The 18103-nt window shown below is 36.4% G+C and overlaps 1 protein-coding gene across 1 annotated transcript in view; it reads right to left on the bottom strand.

Moving 5' to 3' along the window:
* LOC149783194 (U5 small nuclear ribonucleoprotein 40 kDa protein-like) overlaps positions 1-18103 on the bottom strand; it is a 35855-nt gene that overhangs the window by 8728 nt on the left and 9024 nt on the right. Inside the window, exons 2-4 of the mRNA XM_089931425.1 lie at positions 14706-14835; positions 7829-7922; positions 5735-5900 (exon numbers count right to left, since the gene is read on the bottom strand). Coding sequence (XP_089787551.1) covers positions 5735-5900; positions 7829-7922; positions 14706-14835 — 390 coding nt within the window. The remainder of the gene's footprint in view (positions 1-5734; positions 5901-7828; positions 7923-14705; positions 14836-18103) is intronic.

Genomic DNA, 18103 nt, shown 5'->3' with positions numbered 1-18103 from the left:
GTACATATGTATGTGTGTGTATGCTCTTGCATGTATGTATGTATGTATGTATGTATGTATGTACATATGCTGATTGATTGATTGTATTTTTACAGTACACCAGCACTATTAGGCTATTTAGTGCCATACAAAAGATTATATGTATGATCATTTAAAAATTATAAAAGTTTTTATTATAGATCAGCAATATCAGAACCAAAGAGTTGAAAGTAAAATGACAAGCTGGTTAAGGGTAACATATAAAGCATCCCAATAAATGGGGAATGTAAATAGTATGTGTTAATAAAGACAGATGAAAAGTTGTTGAAAATAAGAGACAGCATATACATTACATAAAAATGCTCAAGTTGATGGCACAAAAGTTATAGCTTAGAGTAAATGTTTACTTCTTTCAGGAATTGTATAATACAAGTTAGGCCCACTGTATCAGAAAGTTCCTTCATGTCATGCACATTGTAATACTGATCGCACATAGGTTACAGGTCAACACACTCTATCATCAAGTGCTTAACAGTTAATGGTTTATCACAAGAAATGCACTCCGGTGGGTCTTCGCCTTTTACTAAGCTGGAGTGGGTTATATATGTATGACCAATTCAGATTCTTGCAATGACTACATCCTTCCTACAGATGGTTCTGTAGGAAGGAGTCCATTCTCCTAGGGTAGGCTTGATGGGGTAAAGCTTATTATTCACTGCATCATTACACGATGCTTGCCACTTCTGATGTAAAGTCTCTTTGATACTATGTTTAAAATCAGTATACAGTATTTTAAAATCAGATGATTCTTGGGATAGGGCCATTTTATCAGTGCTATCTGCTTTTACAATACTTTTAATACCAATATGGCTAGGTAACTAACAGAATACTATATTGTGGGAGTTACTCAGTTCAGAATTTTTTATGAGAATATTAGTTAATAATGGGTTCTCTAGTTTTCTATAGTGTAGTGACTTAAGTACTGATAGTGAGTCAGAGAAGATGATGCTGTTTAAAACATGTTTGTTTTGGAAATATTGTAGAGCAAGATCTATTGCTCTTATTTTTGCTGAAAAAATTGATGTACCATTTGGTAAGCGAACTTGTGTTTTCCACTAAGGTTGCAGCAGACTTTTCCTCATCCTTTGATCTGTCCGTATAAATTCTTGCATAGTATTAAAAATTCAGCAAGGAGTTCATGATAAGAATTGTGGAAAATGGAAGGGTTTGTCTCAGACTTTTTTTCATCATGAAGCATAAAAAGTACTTTGGGTTGTTCAAGCAGCCTGGGAGGTGTTTCAGAGACAAACGCTTTCTGAATTTTAGAAAGATCAATTTTGTTACTGTCAAGGCTGGATGCTATTCTAATGCCAAAGGACGGTATGGCATTTGGTTTATTTTCGTACAAGGTTTTGTATTTGGGTTGAAAAACAGCCGAAAAAGCAGGGTTCAGAGGGTTTGATTTTAATTTGAGAGCATACTGTGTGGAAAGCATTTCTCAACGATGTCATAAAGGTGTTTCATTCGCTTCATCAAGAAGACTATCACATGGGGATGTCTTAAATGCTCTTAGAGCGTATCTTATTCCTTGATGATGAATTGGGTCAAGCATCTTCAAATATGACTTCCTTGCTGAACCAAAACAACGCAACCACAGTCCAGTTTGGAGCAAATAAACATTCTATATAAACTGAGGATTTTTCTATCAGCACCCCAGTCAGTGTGTGCTACTACTTTAAGTAGATCTAGAGATTTCAAACATTAAGCTTTCAAGTTCTTTAGGTGTGGAATAAAAGTCAGTTTTCTGTCAAAGATAATACCTAAAAACTTTGTTTCCTCAACAGCTGGAATAGATGTTCTTCCAGTGTGAGTTTAGGTTCATCATGATGTCTTTGTCACTGACAGAAACGCATACATACCATTTTGGATTTTGAGAATTTTAAACCGTTATTACCGGCCCAATTTTGAATCTTGTTGATATTTTGATGTAGTTGTCTTTTAATGATATGCATGTGTTTGATCGACAACATATTAGAAAATCATCAAAGTATAATGAACAATCCACACCAGGAGCCAAACACTTGGTGATGCTATTGATTTTGACGTTGAAAAGTGTCACAGAGAGAATACTGCCCTGGGCACATACATCTCTTCCTCGTGCATATCTGAGAGGGTAGAACCCACTCGTACCTTGAATTCTCTGTCCGAGAAAAGATTTGATATGAAAGAGGGCACACAGTCTTTTAGACCCAGATGATGCAGGTCATTTAGTATCCCGTACTTCCATGTCGTGTCATAGGCCTTTTCTAAATCAAAGAAAACTACAACTAAATGTTCGTTCTTGATAAATGTGTCATAAATAAATATTTCCAATCAAATCAGATGATCATTGGTGCTATGGCCATAATGAAAGCCACTTTGGAAAGGAGATATTAAATTGTTAGTTTCCAAGTACCATACAAGCAGAGAATTGATCATTCGTTCCATTGTTTGCACACACAGCTTGTCAGTGCAATGGGTCAATAGTTGGTAGGATCTGCGCATCTTTACCTGGTTTGGGAACTGGTATTACTGTTGCTTCTTTCCATATCTTAGTACATTACCAGTAATCCATAAATCATTGAAGATTTTCAGAAGAGATGTTAAAGATGACTCTGGAAGGTGTTTCAAAAACTGGTAAATTAATGTATTTTGTCAGGCCCAGCGGATGTATCATGGGCCTTGTCTAAAGCCTCCATAAGCTCCTATAGTGAAAACAGTTTCTTATAACTTTCCGAGTTGTTGGATGTGAATTTTAAACATGACTTTTCTATTGATTTTTTAATCTTCGGAAGGCTTCTTAAAAATCCAGTGAAGAGGAATTTTTAGAGAAATTGTCAGCAAAAATATTTGCTATGTCATGTTTTGAACTAAAACTGTTATCCTTCAGTTTCAGATGTCGGAGAGAATTGTTTTCTCTTTCCGTTTATTTTACGGATACTGTCCCAAACTTTCTCAATAGAGGAGGAGAGTTTAAAGAAGAAACATATTTCCTCCATGATGCTCGTTTACTTTCTTTGATTGTGCGATGAGCATTGGCCTGAAGAATATGATATTTACTAAAATTTTGGTGTGTCTGACAATTGTTAAATGGCTTCCTTACATTCCTTAGTGATCCAATGTTTTGGGGTCTTTTTCAGTTTGGTGATTGGAAAGTGATCACTGCTGTGAAGATCATCAGCGATCTTCCATTCATAATCCAAAAGCAGTGAAGAAGAACACATTGTCAAATCGATACACGTGTATGTACCCATTCCTGAGTGTAAATATGTCAGTAGTTTGGTGTTATATAGACATAAATCGTGTCTAAAAATAAAGTCGTCTACTTTGTGGCCTCTGTCACTTATGTGGTTTGATCCCCATAAAATGTAATGGGCGTTAAAATCCCAGAGTAAAACAAACAGTGCGGGAAATTGTTGAACAAGACTGTCTAATTCATTTGGTATCAAGTTGCTATTTGATGGTATGTAAATAGAACAAAAGGTAATCACTCGATGATGAGTGACGTTTACAGCAATGGCTTTCAAATTTGTGTTTAAGGGGATAATGTTAGGAGGAGCTCTATTGTTCAAAACAACAGAAACTCCTCCTGAGGCCCTGTCAACATTTTGAAAGTAGGTGTTAAACAGAGAATAGTTTTTAAGTGTGACATTATCCATATCTTGCAAGAATGATTCCTGAAGGCATAGTACTGCAGGATCATGTTCATTTAAAATCAGGAGTGGTGCTCCTTTCCACAGTCCTAATGAGAATGGTCTTCGCTTTGGCCATATATTTGTCTTTTTGAGCAACAGTCCTCATGATGGCCATATTTCTGAAATAGCATCGAAGGGGGGTTCAGTATGTAGATCTCGACCTTCACTTGCAAAAAGCCAACTTTGACCACCCTGGGTACTGTTCATTTGTTGAAGGTAAGTACACTGGTGCTAGTGTCCTGTAGACTGTTATTACGTTGAATTCTTCAGACTGCAGTGACACCTTCAGTTTTCATCCCTTCAATGATATCTGTGTTGCTGACTCCAGCCAAGTCACAACAGCGAATCATGCCTTTGGACATATTGAGTGTTGTGTGAGCGAATAAGGCCACTGGAATATCGAAGAAAGTTTTCATTTTCTTGATATTTTCTGTTTGACCTCGTAACTCACACTCAACAAAAAATTACCCCTGATTGACCCATTAAGCCACTGCCTTCTAGGAAGTCTTCAAAGACTTGGGAAAGGGAAAGTTAGAGGAACAGAATGTAGGGGAAATAGTGGTATCAAGAGAGATACAAAGAGAAAGATAAAAAAAGTGAGTTAACAAAAATTTCCCAGGGCTTGACATACCAGCCGATCTGTCGAGACCAGGCCAAAGCAGTGTACTGCACTGAAAGACATCTGCTCAACTACCAGGATACTTTCCTCCCCTGACACAGGATGCAACCCATGGTAAACAGGTTGCCTCTTACGAAAGGTAGTGAGGACATGTTGGGCCAATTCTACAACCCCGAACCGGCTGGGGTGGGTGGGTATGTATGTATGTAGGTGTGTGTATGTATGTACGTAGGTACATATGTATGTATGTATGTATGTATGTATGTATGTATGTATGTATGTATGTATCTATGTATGTATGTATGTTGTTCTAGGGTTTAACGCCATTTTTCAGCACAAGATAGGCCATATATGGCGGCCAGTATAACTGGTGGAGGAAGAACCCTGGAAAACCCAGGAAAGAACCACCGACCCACGAGAAGCTACTGGCAGGCTTTCCCACGTACCCACACTAGCCGAGCCTTGGACTCGAACATACGCAGACAGAGGTGTATGTATGTATGTATGTGTATATATAATAACAATAAGCCCTATTTTGATCAGTGAATAATGAAATAAAAAGAATTGCTGTAATATTTACATCATAAAATCTGATATATCAATTCTATATTATTTAATGATTTATCCCCAGAATATTTCATTCATAATTAATCACAGTGATAAAGCCATGTATGTAATGGCTGATGTGAAACTATTCTGTCATGAAACAGTCTTAGGACGATAAAGGAATTGCAAAGATAATTTCAATACTACATTTGTCAATATTATTTATTTTATATTAATTTTTCTCTGTTCACTTCTTCACCAATTGATATATTATTGCTTCAACAATCAATTCTATATTTTCTTGATCAATATAATTATTTAATTAATTACCTCAATTATTAAATCATTTCATATTCTTTCAATAATACTGTTATGAATCAATATTGTATCCTCTATTAAACAATAACACTATGGAATTCTGTAACCAAATTATGCATGTACCATTGCCAGTTATGTGACATAGTACTATGTATGCCTGGTTTGCAGAAAAACATGGCATTTGGAGACAAGGATGGAAAGGGGGCCCCGAGATGCTGTGCTTGTTTTTATGCAATCACTGGTGCCATATGCAGTGACCGTGTATGTGTGCACATCTCATTGCTCACTGAGTACAGTTATCTTTGATTTATGCCTATATCGATTTACGCCATAACCTCGGGAATGCATCAAGGGTATAAATCCAGTGTCACCTGTACGCAGGTGAGGTACCATAAAACACAACTACACACATACATATATCTTCTTTATTAAGCTTTTGGATAAGGATAAAAATATGTTGTTAATCACAGTCCCAGTTTTTATATGGGTTGATTGGAGGTTAATTGCAATATTACTACAAAATCTCTATAAGTTTTACCTTTATTGTACCATCATCACTTCCACTACACACAAGCTGTGGTCCTCGCCTAGCAATGTTGCATGTATTTACAAAGCTCTGGTGACCTTTGAACTTTTTGACCCTTGTTCCGACATCCACATCCCATAGGGCCAAGGTCTTGTCAGTGGAAGCTGTGATAAGAGAGCTGAAGATGGGGAGAAACTTGATTAATGTATTGCTCAATTAAAAACAGAAACAAATAAACTATAATACTGCATTATCCTCAAATGCATCCTAAAAATAATTACAATGATGACAATGAAAATATTTGCCAAAATGATCAGGAGATAAAGTCTTAAGATATGAATTTTAGACAACATCATATCATGATGGTACAAGTAATCAACAGCATAAAAATCTGACAAAAGAGGCTAACATAAACAAGTTAATAAAACATGAGTAAATAGTGGGCCTCAGGTCACTCACAGGCTGGCATTACCCTAATGGCCAAACGCAAGAGTAGTTTGCTAATCAATCTGTGTAAGCTGACTGCTTTCATCAATATTTCTTCCAATGCTGTCAGTTGCATCCAACGTGAGAGCAATTCTTTCAAGAAAATTTGCACCTACATCAATCTCATGGAAGCTTTCGGCAGACACTGGACATTTGTCTGACTCAGACACCGACATTTCATTTGTCTGACTTGGACACTGGATATTTGTCTAACTGGGATACTGGACATTTGTCTGACGTGGGCACTGGACATTTGTCTGACTCGGACACTAGACATTTGTCTGACTCAGACACTGGACATTTGTCTGGCTTGGATACTGGACATTTGTCTGACTTAGACAATTACATTCTGGTGCTTATATTTTGGTGGCTATAAATTCATTATTACATTCCAATGCTTATAAATTCATTATTACATTCCAGTGTTTATAATTCAAATAATATAGCATACAAATGGACTGATAGTACTTTCTTAATGTTTGGTTATTATTTTTTAAAAATATATTTTGAGTGAAATCAATTCCTAGTCCATGACTGTTAAGTGTGAAGCTGTAGATTTTAATACTGCCCAGTAACAGTCACTATCCTGACTTTTGATGAGGAATTTTTCTTTTAAAACATGGTATATGCTTGCTGGATGGTATTTCATCTAAAAGGTAAATAACATGCTTTAAAAGAATAGTTTAAATTCTACTATCATTGCCTATAATATATTTAACAGGGAAGCATGCTACACCCATTTTTCAATAATTTGATGCTAATCACATAAAAAGAGAAGCATATAACCCACTTATTTAAAATTATATGGACTTGGCTACCTAATTATCATACTGGCTACATGGCCTAATTATCATACTGGCTACCTGGCCTAATAATCATGCTGGCTACCTGGCCTAATTATCATACTGGCTACATGGCCTAATTATCATGCTGGCTACCTGGCCTGATTATCATACTGTCTACATGGCCTAATTATAATACTGGCTACACAGCCTAATTATCATACTGGCTACATGGCCTAATTATCATACTGTCTACATGGCCTAATTATAATACTGGCCACATAGCCTAATTATCATACTGGCTACATGGCCTAATTATCATACTGTCTACACTACCTGTCATAATTATCATACTGGCTACATGGCCTAATTATAATACTGGCTACATAGCCTAATTATCATACTGGCTACATGGCCTAATTATCATGCTGGCTACCTGTCATAATTATCATACTGGCTACATGGCCTAATTATAATACTGGCTACATAGCCTAATTATCATACTGGCTACATGGCCTAATTATCATACTGTCTACATGGCCTAATTATAATACTGGCTACATAGCCTAATTATCACACTGGCTACATGGCCTAATTATCATACTGTCTACATGGCCTAATTATCATACTGGCTACATGGCCTAATTATCATAATGGCTACCTGTCATAATTATCATACTGGCTACCTGTCATAATTATCATACTGGCTACCTGTCATAAGTATTATGCTGGCTACCTGGCCTAATTATTACACTGGCTACCTGCTCTAATTATCAAAGAAACAAAGTAACTAGATATAATATAAATAAGAATCACTTAATGAAGACTTGTTTCTCACTTTCCATCTGCTGAGAAAACCATTTCCATAATAGCTCCACTATGACCTTTCAACACTGCAAAATTTTCACATTCTCCATATACATTCCAAAAATCTGCAAAAGAAGCAAAAGAAGTTCAATTAAAATGCCTTAAGTTTAAAATAACATTGATTCATATTTACTGCCTCAACTCCCAAAGCTAATGAGACATGGGAAGTAACTCTGGATATGCCAGTGCAGTCTCTTGTGGTGTTGTAACAACATATATAATTTTTGGGAAGTCTACAATAACAAACATGTTATTATTGGTCTCCAAGAACATAAATTGTACATCTACAGGGAAGACAATTCATTTGCATGAAACATTATTCCTTGTTTGGGCCAATTATGCCAAAAAAGTATAATAAATCTAGACAAATCGAGAATACAATAAATGTACATGAAATAAGTGTAAACTAACATTTCAGTAACTTTTATTACAAAATTATTTATTTACTAACTTTAAAACCTAAACATAAAGTATAGCTGGTAATAGTTTGTTTATAAAACCAGTCCTTTCAATCCATTTACCTACCATATATGCTCATCTACAAGTTGAGCCCAAATGCAAACTACGCAGACCCTGATCTCCCTGTTGTACAGTCCAACAGAAGATCAGCATCTATACTGTTTGTTCTACTTCAAACAAACAACACAGACGCAGATGTGCCACATTATGTAATGGCAGATAAAGCTTTATGCAATTTACATTTGGATTCAACATAGGGTCAGAAAATACATTCATTCTGATTCTGCATTGTTGATATCTATCCTATCTCTAAAGAGCAAATATGGACAATTTTATTAAACGTTATAATTGAACCATCATAACTTTTGTTCTGACTAGTTCCTTTCAAATTCTGTTATATAATTTAATTTAGCATTATGGTGTTAACCTCACTTAAGCTGGAACAGACACTGCCGCCTTCTTGACAGATGCACTTAACTCATACAGCTCTGGATCAATAAGGAGCTTGTTTAAAATGAGATAATAGTGTTAGACCATGACAAAACATTAAAATATAGAGTGATTTTATGGAAAATTAATAAAATTAAATGACTTATTCACAAAAATAATGAAAGCATTTGTACAGCATATATCCTTGCACTCTCCTACTTTGTCCCACCATTCTCCAGAACCTATTCTTTGGGTAAAATTCTACGGGTAAGAATAGACGAAGGGTGGAATTTATGTTGAATATTCAAATTCACCTTTTCATGTTCAGTAAGTGTATATATTTATTTGGTTATCAGGAAGGGATCTCAATAACCTTCCATCTGATATGCCTTGATACTTGAGTTGCTGATCACACATACCAAATCCATCACAAGCTGATCTCATAATTTGAGAGTTCATTTTAAATATTTGCAAAACCACCCTCCTCACATATTCAGCCCTTCCCTTGGATTGTATAAAAATTCTAAAATTGTTTGGTAAATCCACAGACCCTTGCCCCCAATTATACTCCAAGCTTTGAAGCCTTTATCATAAAAGTATATTTGAAAAGATATGGAATTAAAAAGGAATTCAATGTTGTATATTGTTGAGAAGATATATGGTATGATATTATATATGAATGTATGCATATATATGTATGTATGTATGTGTATGTATGTATATATATATACATATATATATATATATATATATATATATATATATATATATATATATATATATATATACACACACACATACACTTATGTGGCAGAAAAAAACTCATTAATATTTATTTGACAATAAGAAGCTGTGACTAGAAATTGATATTAGAAAAAAAGCTTCAATATCATTCCAACATAAGACTGCTTTCAATAATTCTTTTCCTCGTGGTACTATATAACTGCCGCTAGCCTGTTTCTCCATAGTTACTAGGGCAAGGCAGTAATAAAGAATACTATTATTACTAGTAAGAGTACTATTATTACTAGTAAGAGTAGTGTTATTACTAGCAAGAGTACAATTATTACTAGAAACATGTATACAGAACGCCCATGTTTGATAGTCCTCTACATTGAAACAAGTACATGTATCACACTATCGACTCTGCGAAGCACTAACCAACAGAGCTCAATGATCTCAACCTTGGTCAAAGCATGCAGTTTTGAACTATTATTTTATTGTTAGACACACCATGACCTTGACTCCTGACCTTCAAAGCTAATTTTAACCATGGAATACTCATCGGCTATAACTGCATTGCTTTCCTTTTCTGGTACTCTAGTCTCAGTTGAAATTACTCCCTCCACCAATCAAGAGCCTAATCCTAGTCTGACTCCTTAGTCAGAAACATTTCACCCTCTTTTGACCGAGCTCCTGATTACTGGATATCTGATTTGGAATTTATGGCAGGAATGTTTGCAATTATAGCAGGTATTTAGTCTTACCCACAACCCCCAAAAGAAAGGTCTCTGGTTGCTGTTAGTGTGGGACTGATAAGCTCTCTTGCTAGTGAGGACAATCAACCTGAAAATATTAGCTGCCAAATTTCAGAGAAACTTCTAAGAGTTAGAAAGAGATACTTTGGACCCTTCCTTCTTCCATTTGATGAAGCCAATGCACCTTGTGGCCCTAACTGCTTCAAGAAGCCTATTCTATTTATCCCCAAAACAAGTATGACAGAGGCTGGGGATCTCAGTAAAAAGTAAAACTATTAAGGTAAATGAATATAAACTATAAAAAGCCCTTTCCACTTACAAGGCATGAATCCTACCCTTTCCTCCTTGGTGATGCTAACAAGAGCAGCAAAACTGTAATGAGGGAAAGTTCTTGAAGAAAGCTTCACTCAAAGGTTCATAAGAGCATTTTGACAATTCTTAAAGAACATACATAAGATTCCATGCAGGTATTAGTGAGTGAGATACCAATTTCTAAAGCTCAAAATACCTGCGGCAATAACAAAAATTAGGGTCTAACCCAATGACCTAACCCCTAGAGAACTAGAGACTTTTAGAACAGGCTGTATTATAGCTCTTGAAAACTGAAAAAGAGGAAGATAATCCAGTACTCAGAGGGGAACAACTAGGATCAATATATATTTCATACTGCACCAATCACAGAATATTCTTCACTTTGCATCATAATTCCTGGATTTAACCCTAGCCTTGACAATGCAGTTAGCAACCTTGCTTGAAAATCAGTTCCAGCAGACTGATTGTTTGAGATGAGCTAATTAGGAAGATGGATCATCTGTGGGTTGTTGTGGTGCATAGACCCCTGTGCTGTGAAAGCAAGTCTATCCTCGGTGTTAATTTCATGGGCTAGTCGACCCATACGTCCAGTAGGTCAATGAATGTGTGGGCTAAAGAGGGGCTACCAGGATGAGCTCAGCAGTGGAGATCCTGAGTTGGTGGAGTGTCTACTGAATTATCTTGAAAGGTGGGTGAGAAGACATATGCATACAGATGATCCCACTTTGGACTGAAAGCTTCCACCACCCAGACCGTCTCATCTCGTACTTGAGATATATAAAAGGGACACTTGTTGTTGCATACAAGTCCAACAAGGAAACCAGTGGGAAAAGTGATTCAGCTGCTGATGGTACAGGGATCATTCTATAAGGATAACACAAACTCTTCAGGACAGACTTTCTGCCAGAAGATTCCTACAAGGCTGTCAATCAAACAAGGTAAAAGAGTTCCACACAAAAAGAAGAAGCATCTATACCATATTGGTGAATGAGACAACGATATCACATTAATTACATAATTTCCTATTGAGCATGCACAGTCCTTAACAAATTCACTGCATCTCACAGTGATTAGAATTTTGCTCTACTTCCATTTACACCACATTTGCCAAATAATAAGAGGGCGCTCGCCAGTTAATATGTACTTTTGAAAGAGTGATGTATGTAAGGCGAAGTAGTTCGCATTTAAAACATGCACAGTGGATAGAATGTTGGCATATCTCTATGTTACATTAATGTAATGTAGATGATATTTCTTTTGGATATTGTACTTTTGGAAATTTTACATGAATTAAGCACACTGCTAACTAAAATGATTGCTCCCTTGTGTTAAAAAATCAGCCTGGATTAGTCTAAAATACACTATACATAGCAGCTATTAAAATAGGGAAAATGAATTTTGTCAGACTAGAAAATACCAGCTTCTGAAAGTGCAATGAATGAATTACCAAATATATAAGATGTAAAAAAAGTTATCGGCTCTTTTTTATACAATTTACCTCTGAAGTTTAGGAAGTGAAAATGACCAAGCATAGCTAGCACTTTTTTGAAAGGTGCACATCTCAAGTAAGGCCAAGCTGTATACTCTATAACCCATAGTACACCCATCAATCATACACCAAAATAAAGGGAATTAAAGGTTCTTTGAATTTTACCTAAGATATACAAGGTCTTTTTTAAATAGCCAGTATAACCAGTGAGGAAAGCTGGGGAAATTCTTTTTCTTTAAAATCCTAACCCTATGCAAAATATGAAACTGTAGAGTGCCACATAAGTAAAATCAATATGAACTGGGTTCAGCTGATAAACCAGTTCTGTCATACTTTCGTATGTTTAACTGAATCAAAGATAGACTGTTTTGTGATTATCTCTGATGTTTCTAATAGATGGACGGGGAAACAATAATAATAAATGGATTACGTTTTGATCTAGAATGTCAGGTGTTTTATTTAATGTATCAGTCAGTAAAAATATACCTGACATTATATATAAAATATTTGCTTTTTTAATTTGAATTATGCATTCTATTTCTACTTCCTTGTATGCATATTTGCATTTAACATTGGATTTAGACAATACTTTTTCAAGTAGAAAATTTTCTGAGTTGTATATATATATTATAAACACACTTGCTATGTGTATAAAAATGATCATATACATTCGATGTTAGACTTAAATAGCTGTTTGATCTGCCAAGGTGCAGATAGGGTTATTGGAACCTTAGCAAACTAAATGTATTTGAAACAACCCCTGTACCATGTACATGAGAGCAAATGCACACTTGTCTTCAGATACTGTTAATCCTAATTTCTTTGTTGTTGATAAAATATTACTGTACCTATTCACTGAAAAGACACTGAAATGCATAAAATATTACTGTACCTATTCACTGAAAAGACACTGAAATGCATAAAATAGTACTGTACCTATTCACTGAAAACTCACTGAAATGCATAAAATATTACTGTACCTATTCACTGAAAACACACTGAAATGCATAAAATATTACTGTACCTATTCACTGAAAACACACTGAAATGCATAAAATATTACTGTACCTATTCACTGAAAACACACTGAAATGCATAAAATTACAGAAGTTGGTATATGAACTAAACATATTTCCAACTGAGTGAACACAAACATGTGAGTGCATCTATTTTTTGAAAAACTGGTTTTCATAATGCAACCACTTTCTTTATAGCTTCATTATAACAGTCCATTAATAAGATTGCAAATTTATTGTTTTATTATTGGTCTACATACTTGTAGTAACATTAGGCACTAATTAAATAGTATTTACAAAGCTGCTTTTTCTCCATATTTTCACAACTCCGACCTTACATGGCTTCTTGTGAATTCCACAACATAGCATTGTCCCATACATTTCTGACCAACATAATTGCATTTTAAAACCAAATCTTCATCAACATACTATGTAGACTTTGCTTTCTATGAGTTGTATATTTTTCTGAATATATCTGCCCGATGGTTTATGAAAAAAGACAATTTAATGATGTGGTACTTCCCAGACACAGGGATGACTGCCATTATTTCCCCATTACAGGTCCCCTTATGGTTTCAAACTAATTTTATGAACAAATAAAGTACATGTGGCAGTTAAATGTTAGATCAACAATTGTATTCTTAAAACACAAACTATCAGTTACATACTGTTGTTTAAGTTGCATAACACAAGTGTGTATATTTTTATCATCAAAAGATAACTTGCAGAAATCTGGCAGTAATAGTTGCTAACTTGCTTGGAAAAGGTTTAGGCATACTGGTCAATCAAAGTAGGCCAATCAACTAGCAAAACGCATGCCTGTGAAAGTGCAAGAGTTTGGTTGTCAGTCAAACTGATATTAACACTAGCTACCTGATGGCTTGATGCCTACATAATGCAACAATGGCACTAGTCTGGATAAGGTGAGGGGGCATCTCACTCTATGTACCACTAAAAGAAACGAATAATAAACAAGCCCCATGTATGAGCTTATGACTATAAACAACCAAGTAACTCAAGAGTTCAGTTTTGACTCCTGACATTTTGGGGTCAAGGGTCAAGTGACTCTTCAATTTAGAAATCTGTTGAGAACTCTATCAATATTTCAGCAATTTTCAATATACCACTACATAATCAAGTTGGTAGTTATGGATCCCAATTACCACATTACTACTGTATATTTGATTGTGTTTATTTACCCCACAAATGACCTGAATGTAATCATGAAAAATGTATTATCTTTATGACTTCAACATGAATTCAGGACCAGCCAATGTGGGTATGTGAGAAAGTTTGCCAGTAGTTCTTGCGGGTCAGTTGTTCTTACTTGGGCTTTCCCAGGTTTTTCCTCCACCAGCATTACTGGTCACCAAACAAACAAAATTATCATCACGTAACTATGAAAGTTATATCGAGTGCTTAAAATGGTGATAAACCTAAAACAAGAAAATCAACAACACAATGATTTGGTACATAACATGGTCATCAGTTATGGAACCAGACTAACATGTTATAACATGGGGGATATGTATTTTATTATTCTTCAAGGCATACCTAGTGTTGTACTCAAATTGGTCTATCTATTCATCTTACTACTGAATAAGTACATTAAAACTTTAAATCTGACCAAATTTTATGTCTTGAAGGAAAAGCACAAATACTTACGAATTATTCTGTCAAAACCTGCCGAGGCCAGAAAGTTTCCATCAGGAGCAAATTTAACAGAAAATATTTCACCTTCATGACCTGTCAGTAGCATGATGGGAGCCAGCAAATTAGACAGCCTTGGAATACCCTAGAAATAAAATAAAGAAAAGATTGATTGCTGAGAGGTGCTGAAGATTATGGTAGATCATTATAAAAACTATAAAAACCAAACCAGTGTTTATGTTGCAGCTATCATTTTTTTATATATAAAAAGACCTAAATTTAATAAACTTTTAGAGTGGCAGTTGTAAAGTACAGGCAAGATTGGTAGTTTCAAAAAAATGTTGCTGTGAAAAAAAGAAACATCAGTATTTAGTGGTTTGTAATAGTCACCTGTCCTGTAAGGAGGTAACCCACCATTGTTTTGTGCATGTTAGAACTTGGACCAGTTGGTATGCTTTCCTGATGTTGTTCCTTTTCAAATTTCCCTCTATGTCTTTGGACTGTTCTTCTATTCAGTTCTCTTTTGATTTTCTTGACTTCCCAGTTGACTGCCTTGTACTGCGCTACCCCTTCTGTATCATTATTTTTCTTCTTCAGTTCCCTCCTCTTGTCAGACAGGTTCAGGACCTCAGCTGTGACCCAGGGCTTCTTGACTGGGCAATGTCTACCAAGGATCTTGCCATCTGTTTCGGTTGATGCTGTATTGAAGGTGGTGATCAACGTGTCCATGTCGGCATTGTCAGCATTGAGGATGGTGAGCGGTGCAGATTTCCCACCAATCATTGCCCGGAAGGCTTTTGCTACTTCGGAATCTTTCAATTTCTTGAGATCAAATTGTATTCTTGTGTGACTCTCTTTCTTGACCTTCTTTAGATGTAGCCTGAAGGTCATCATCACCAGATCATGGTCATTTCCTATGTCTGCTCCAGGAAAGTGTCTAGTCTTGGTGAAGTTTACACTTGACTGTATGCGCCTCTTCACCATGATGTAGTCGATCTGACTGTGATATGTCCATCTTCGGGATACTTTTTGATGGACGAAGGTGTTTGCCAGCATAAGGTTGTTGTAGCTAGCGAATTCCATGAGTCTCAGTTCTCTCTCATTTGTCTGTGCATTGCAGCGCTCACATGTTCCTTTCCAGTTCATGCAAGCATCCTCACTTATCTTGGCATTCCAATCACCTTGCAAAACCAGAATGTCTTTCTTTGGTTTTTTATCCACAACTTTTTGTTGCTGGCTGTAGAAGTCTTCCACATCTGCATCATCATAGTCTGATGTTGGGGGCATATGCCTGTTTTATGGTGATGCTGAATGGAGTGCCATTAGGCGGATGGTGATGAGCCAGCTGGAGACTGGCCGATGTGTACAAGAAGCCCAACTACCCACTCATGTTTGTCTTCTCTGCCAATGAAGTAAAGTTTATGGCCTTCCAAACTAGTACTTTCTCCAATGTCCTTCCATCATATCTCAGAATTTTAGGATGTTCCAGCAGTATCTGTTTATTTCATATGTAAGCTCCTCAAGCTTTCCTGTTGCTCTCATTGTTTTCACATTCCAGGTGCCAATGGTGATGTTGTTCCTGACATGAATCTTGCTGCTCTGAGCACCAGTCGTATACTTTCTATCCCTGCCCTGGTGCACAACAGAAGGCACGGCCCTTTTTGAAAAAGGCAACGACCGAGCCAGTAAGAGATGGGTAATGGTTGTTATTTTTTGTGTGGTGTGTCTAGGGCAGCTGCTGCCTGGCGGAGCCCAACTATCTCCAGGCCTGACCATACCTAATTTCCTCCAACCTGGTGGCTTGTCTTGGTCACAAACATGTAGCCATTGAGCTGTTTGGCAGCTTTTACGCTTGGCTGTTGACTTCGTCTTGGAAGTTCTTCCACCCAATGATGCTATGTTAACATCACACTATTTATCCATAGCTGGAAGACTCATGGAGGGTGAAAGCATCTACCTTCCTGTGCAAGTCTTGATGACTTGCCCATTGCCCTTCTGCCTCACAGAAGAAAAAGATATTCTAGAGTGTCAGAGTACTGTGCAAAACTTTACAACAAACCAAGCCACAATAGATCAAGAGGTGCTGAATGTCCCTCCAGCAACTAACAACAACAACCACCCTAAGTGAAGAAGTAGAAGCTAAAAAAGAGGAAGTCAGCAGGAGTGTATAACATCCCAGCAGAACTGATCCAAGCTGGGAGAGAAGCAATGATTAGTGCCCTCACAAACATCTGCAACAAGGTTTGGCAAACAGGAGCATGGCCATTGCCAAAAGAATCTTGCAAGGAACTGTACAAGAAAGAAGAGAGGCAGACAAAGAAAGAGGTGGGAATATAACATTCGAGAGTGGACAGGCTTGACATTTAGCGACTCACTGAGAAAGACGGAAAATCGAGAGTAATGGAGGAAGCTGGTTGTTTGGTCTTGTGCGGTGACCCAACGGTATTGGACTGATGATGATCATGATCAATAGTCACCTACAAATTTGGGTTCAGCCTGCATGCTGCAAGTTGCTTTTCACACTTTCAGAGTGACAACTCAAGCATGCTTATGGGATACTCTCAAACTGCAAGTATTCCCACAGATTTAGCAAATCCGTTTATACTGATCATTACTGTGAGACAAAGGTACAAAAACTGTTCCCCTGCAAGCTCAACCTAGGTGCAAACCTCAACCTTCACACTGGACTAATGAACAAAACAAAAAACACAGACAGAACTGAATGTAATACATTTTCAATGTGGACCAGATATGCAGCAACAGCAAAACTTCACATAAAAACAAATAATCAACGATCAATAAAGTATTTCAATCGTGTTTTCATTACACTGATGCATGTTATCAAGCATACTGACAAGATAAAATAAAAAAATCAGCGAAAGCGTGGGGCAGATTCCAACCATGTGAGTGAGTCACCTTGTATTTGCTAATTTTTATAAGGCAAGTGAGTGTTGTCAACAATTTTTCTTTATTAATGACATAAATTAATGCAGGTGCCTTATATGGCTGTCTCAGACGAATTCTCCATTTAAAGAATAAAAAGGAAAATGATAATAATTATTCATTACTGCAGAAGACTGAAGTAGCTTTTATAGGATAAATATCATTTTGTATGGATTTTTCACCTGTTGAATTGATATAATATCAATACAGTAAAACCTGTCTTGAAAGACAACTGCTATGTGAAACCACCTGTCTTGAGAGCCATATTCTCAATGTACAGATTGATTATATAGCATTATGATCTGTTACGAGACTACCTGTCTTGAAAGACCACACATTTTTGGCAAAATGGGTGGTCTTTCAAGACAGGTTCTACTGTATCATCAAAATAGTGACGCATCAATATACTGATTCATCACTTTACCACTAAACCGGGATATACAAATTTTCACTTTATGCAAACAAGCTTC

Source organism: Sinohyriopsis cumingii, chromosome 14, assembly GCF_028554795.1.
Source record: "Sinohyriopsis cumingii isolate HCF-2022 chromosome 14, ASM2855479v2, whole genome shotgun sequence".
NCBI lineage: Eukaryota > Metazoa > Mollusca > Bivalvia > Unionida > Unionidae > Sinohyriopsis > Sinohyriopsis cumingii.
This window is presented reverse-complemented; position numbering and strand designations above follow the sequence as displayed.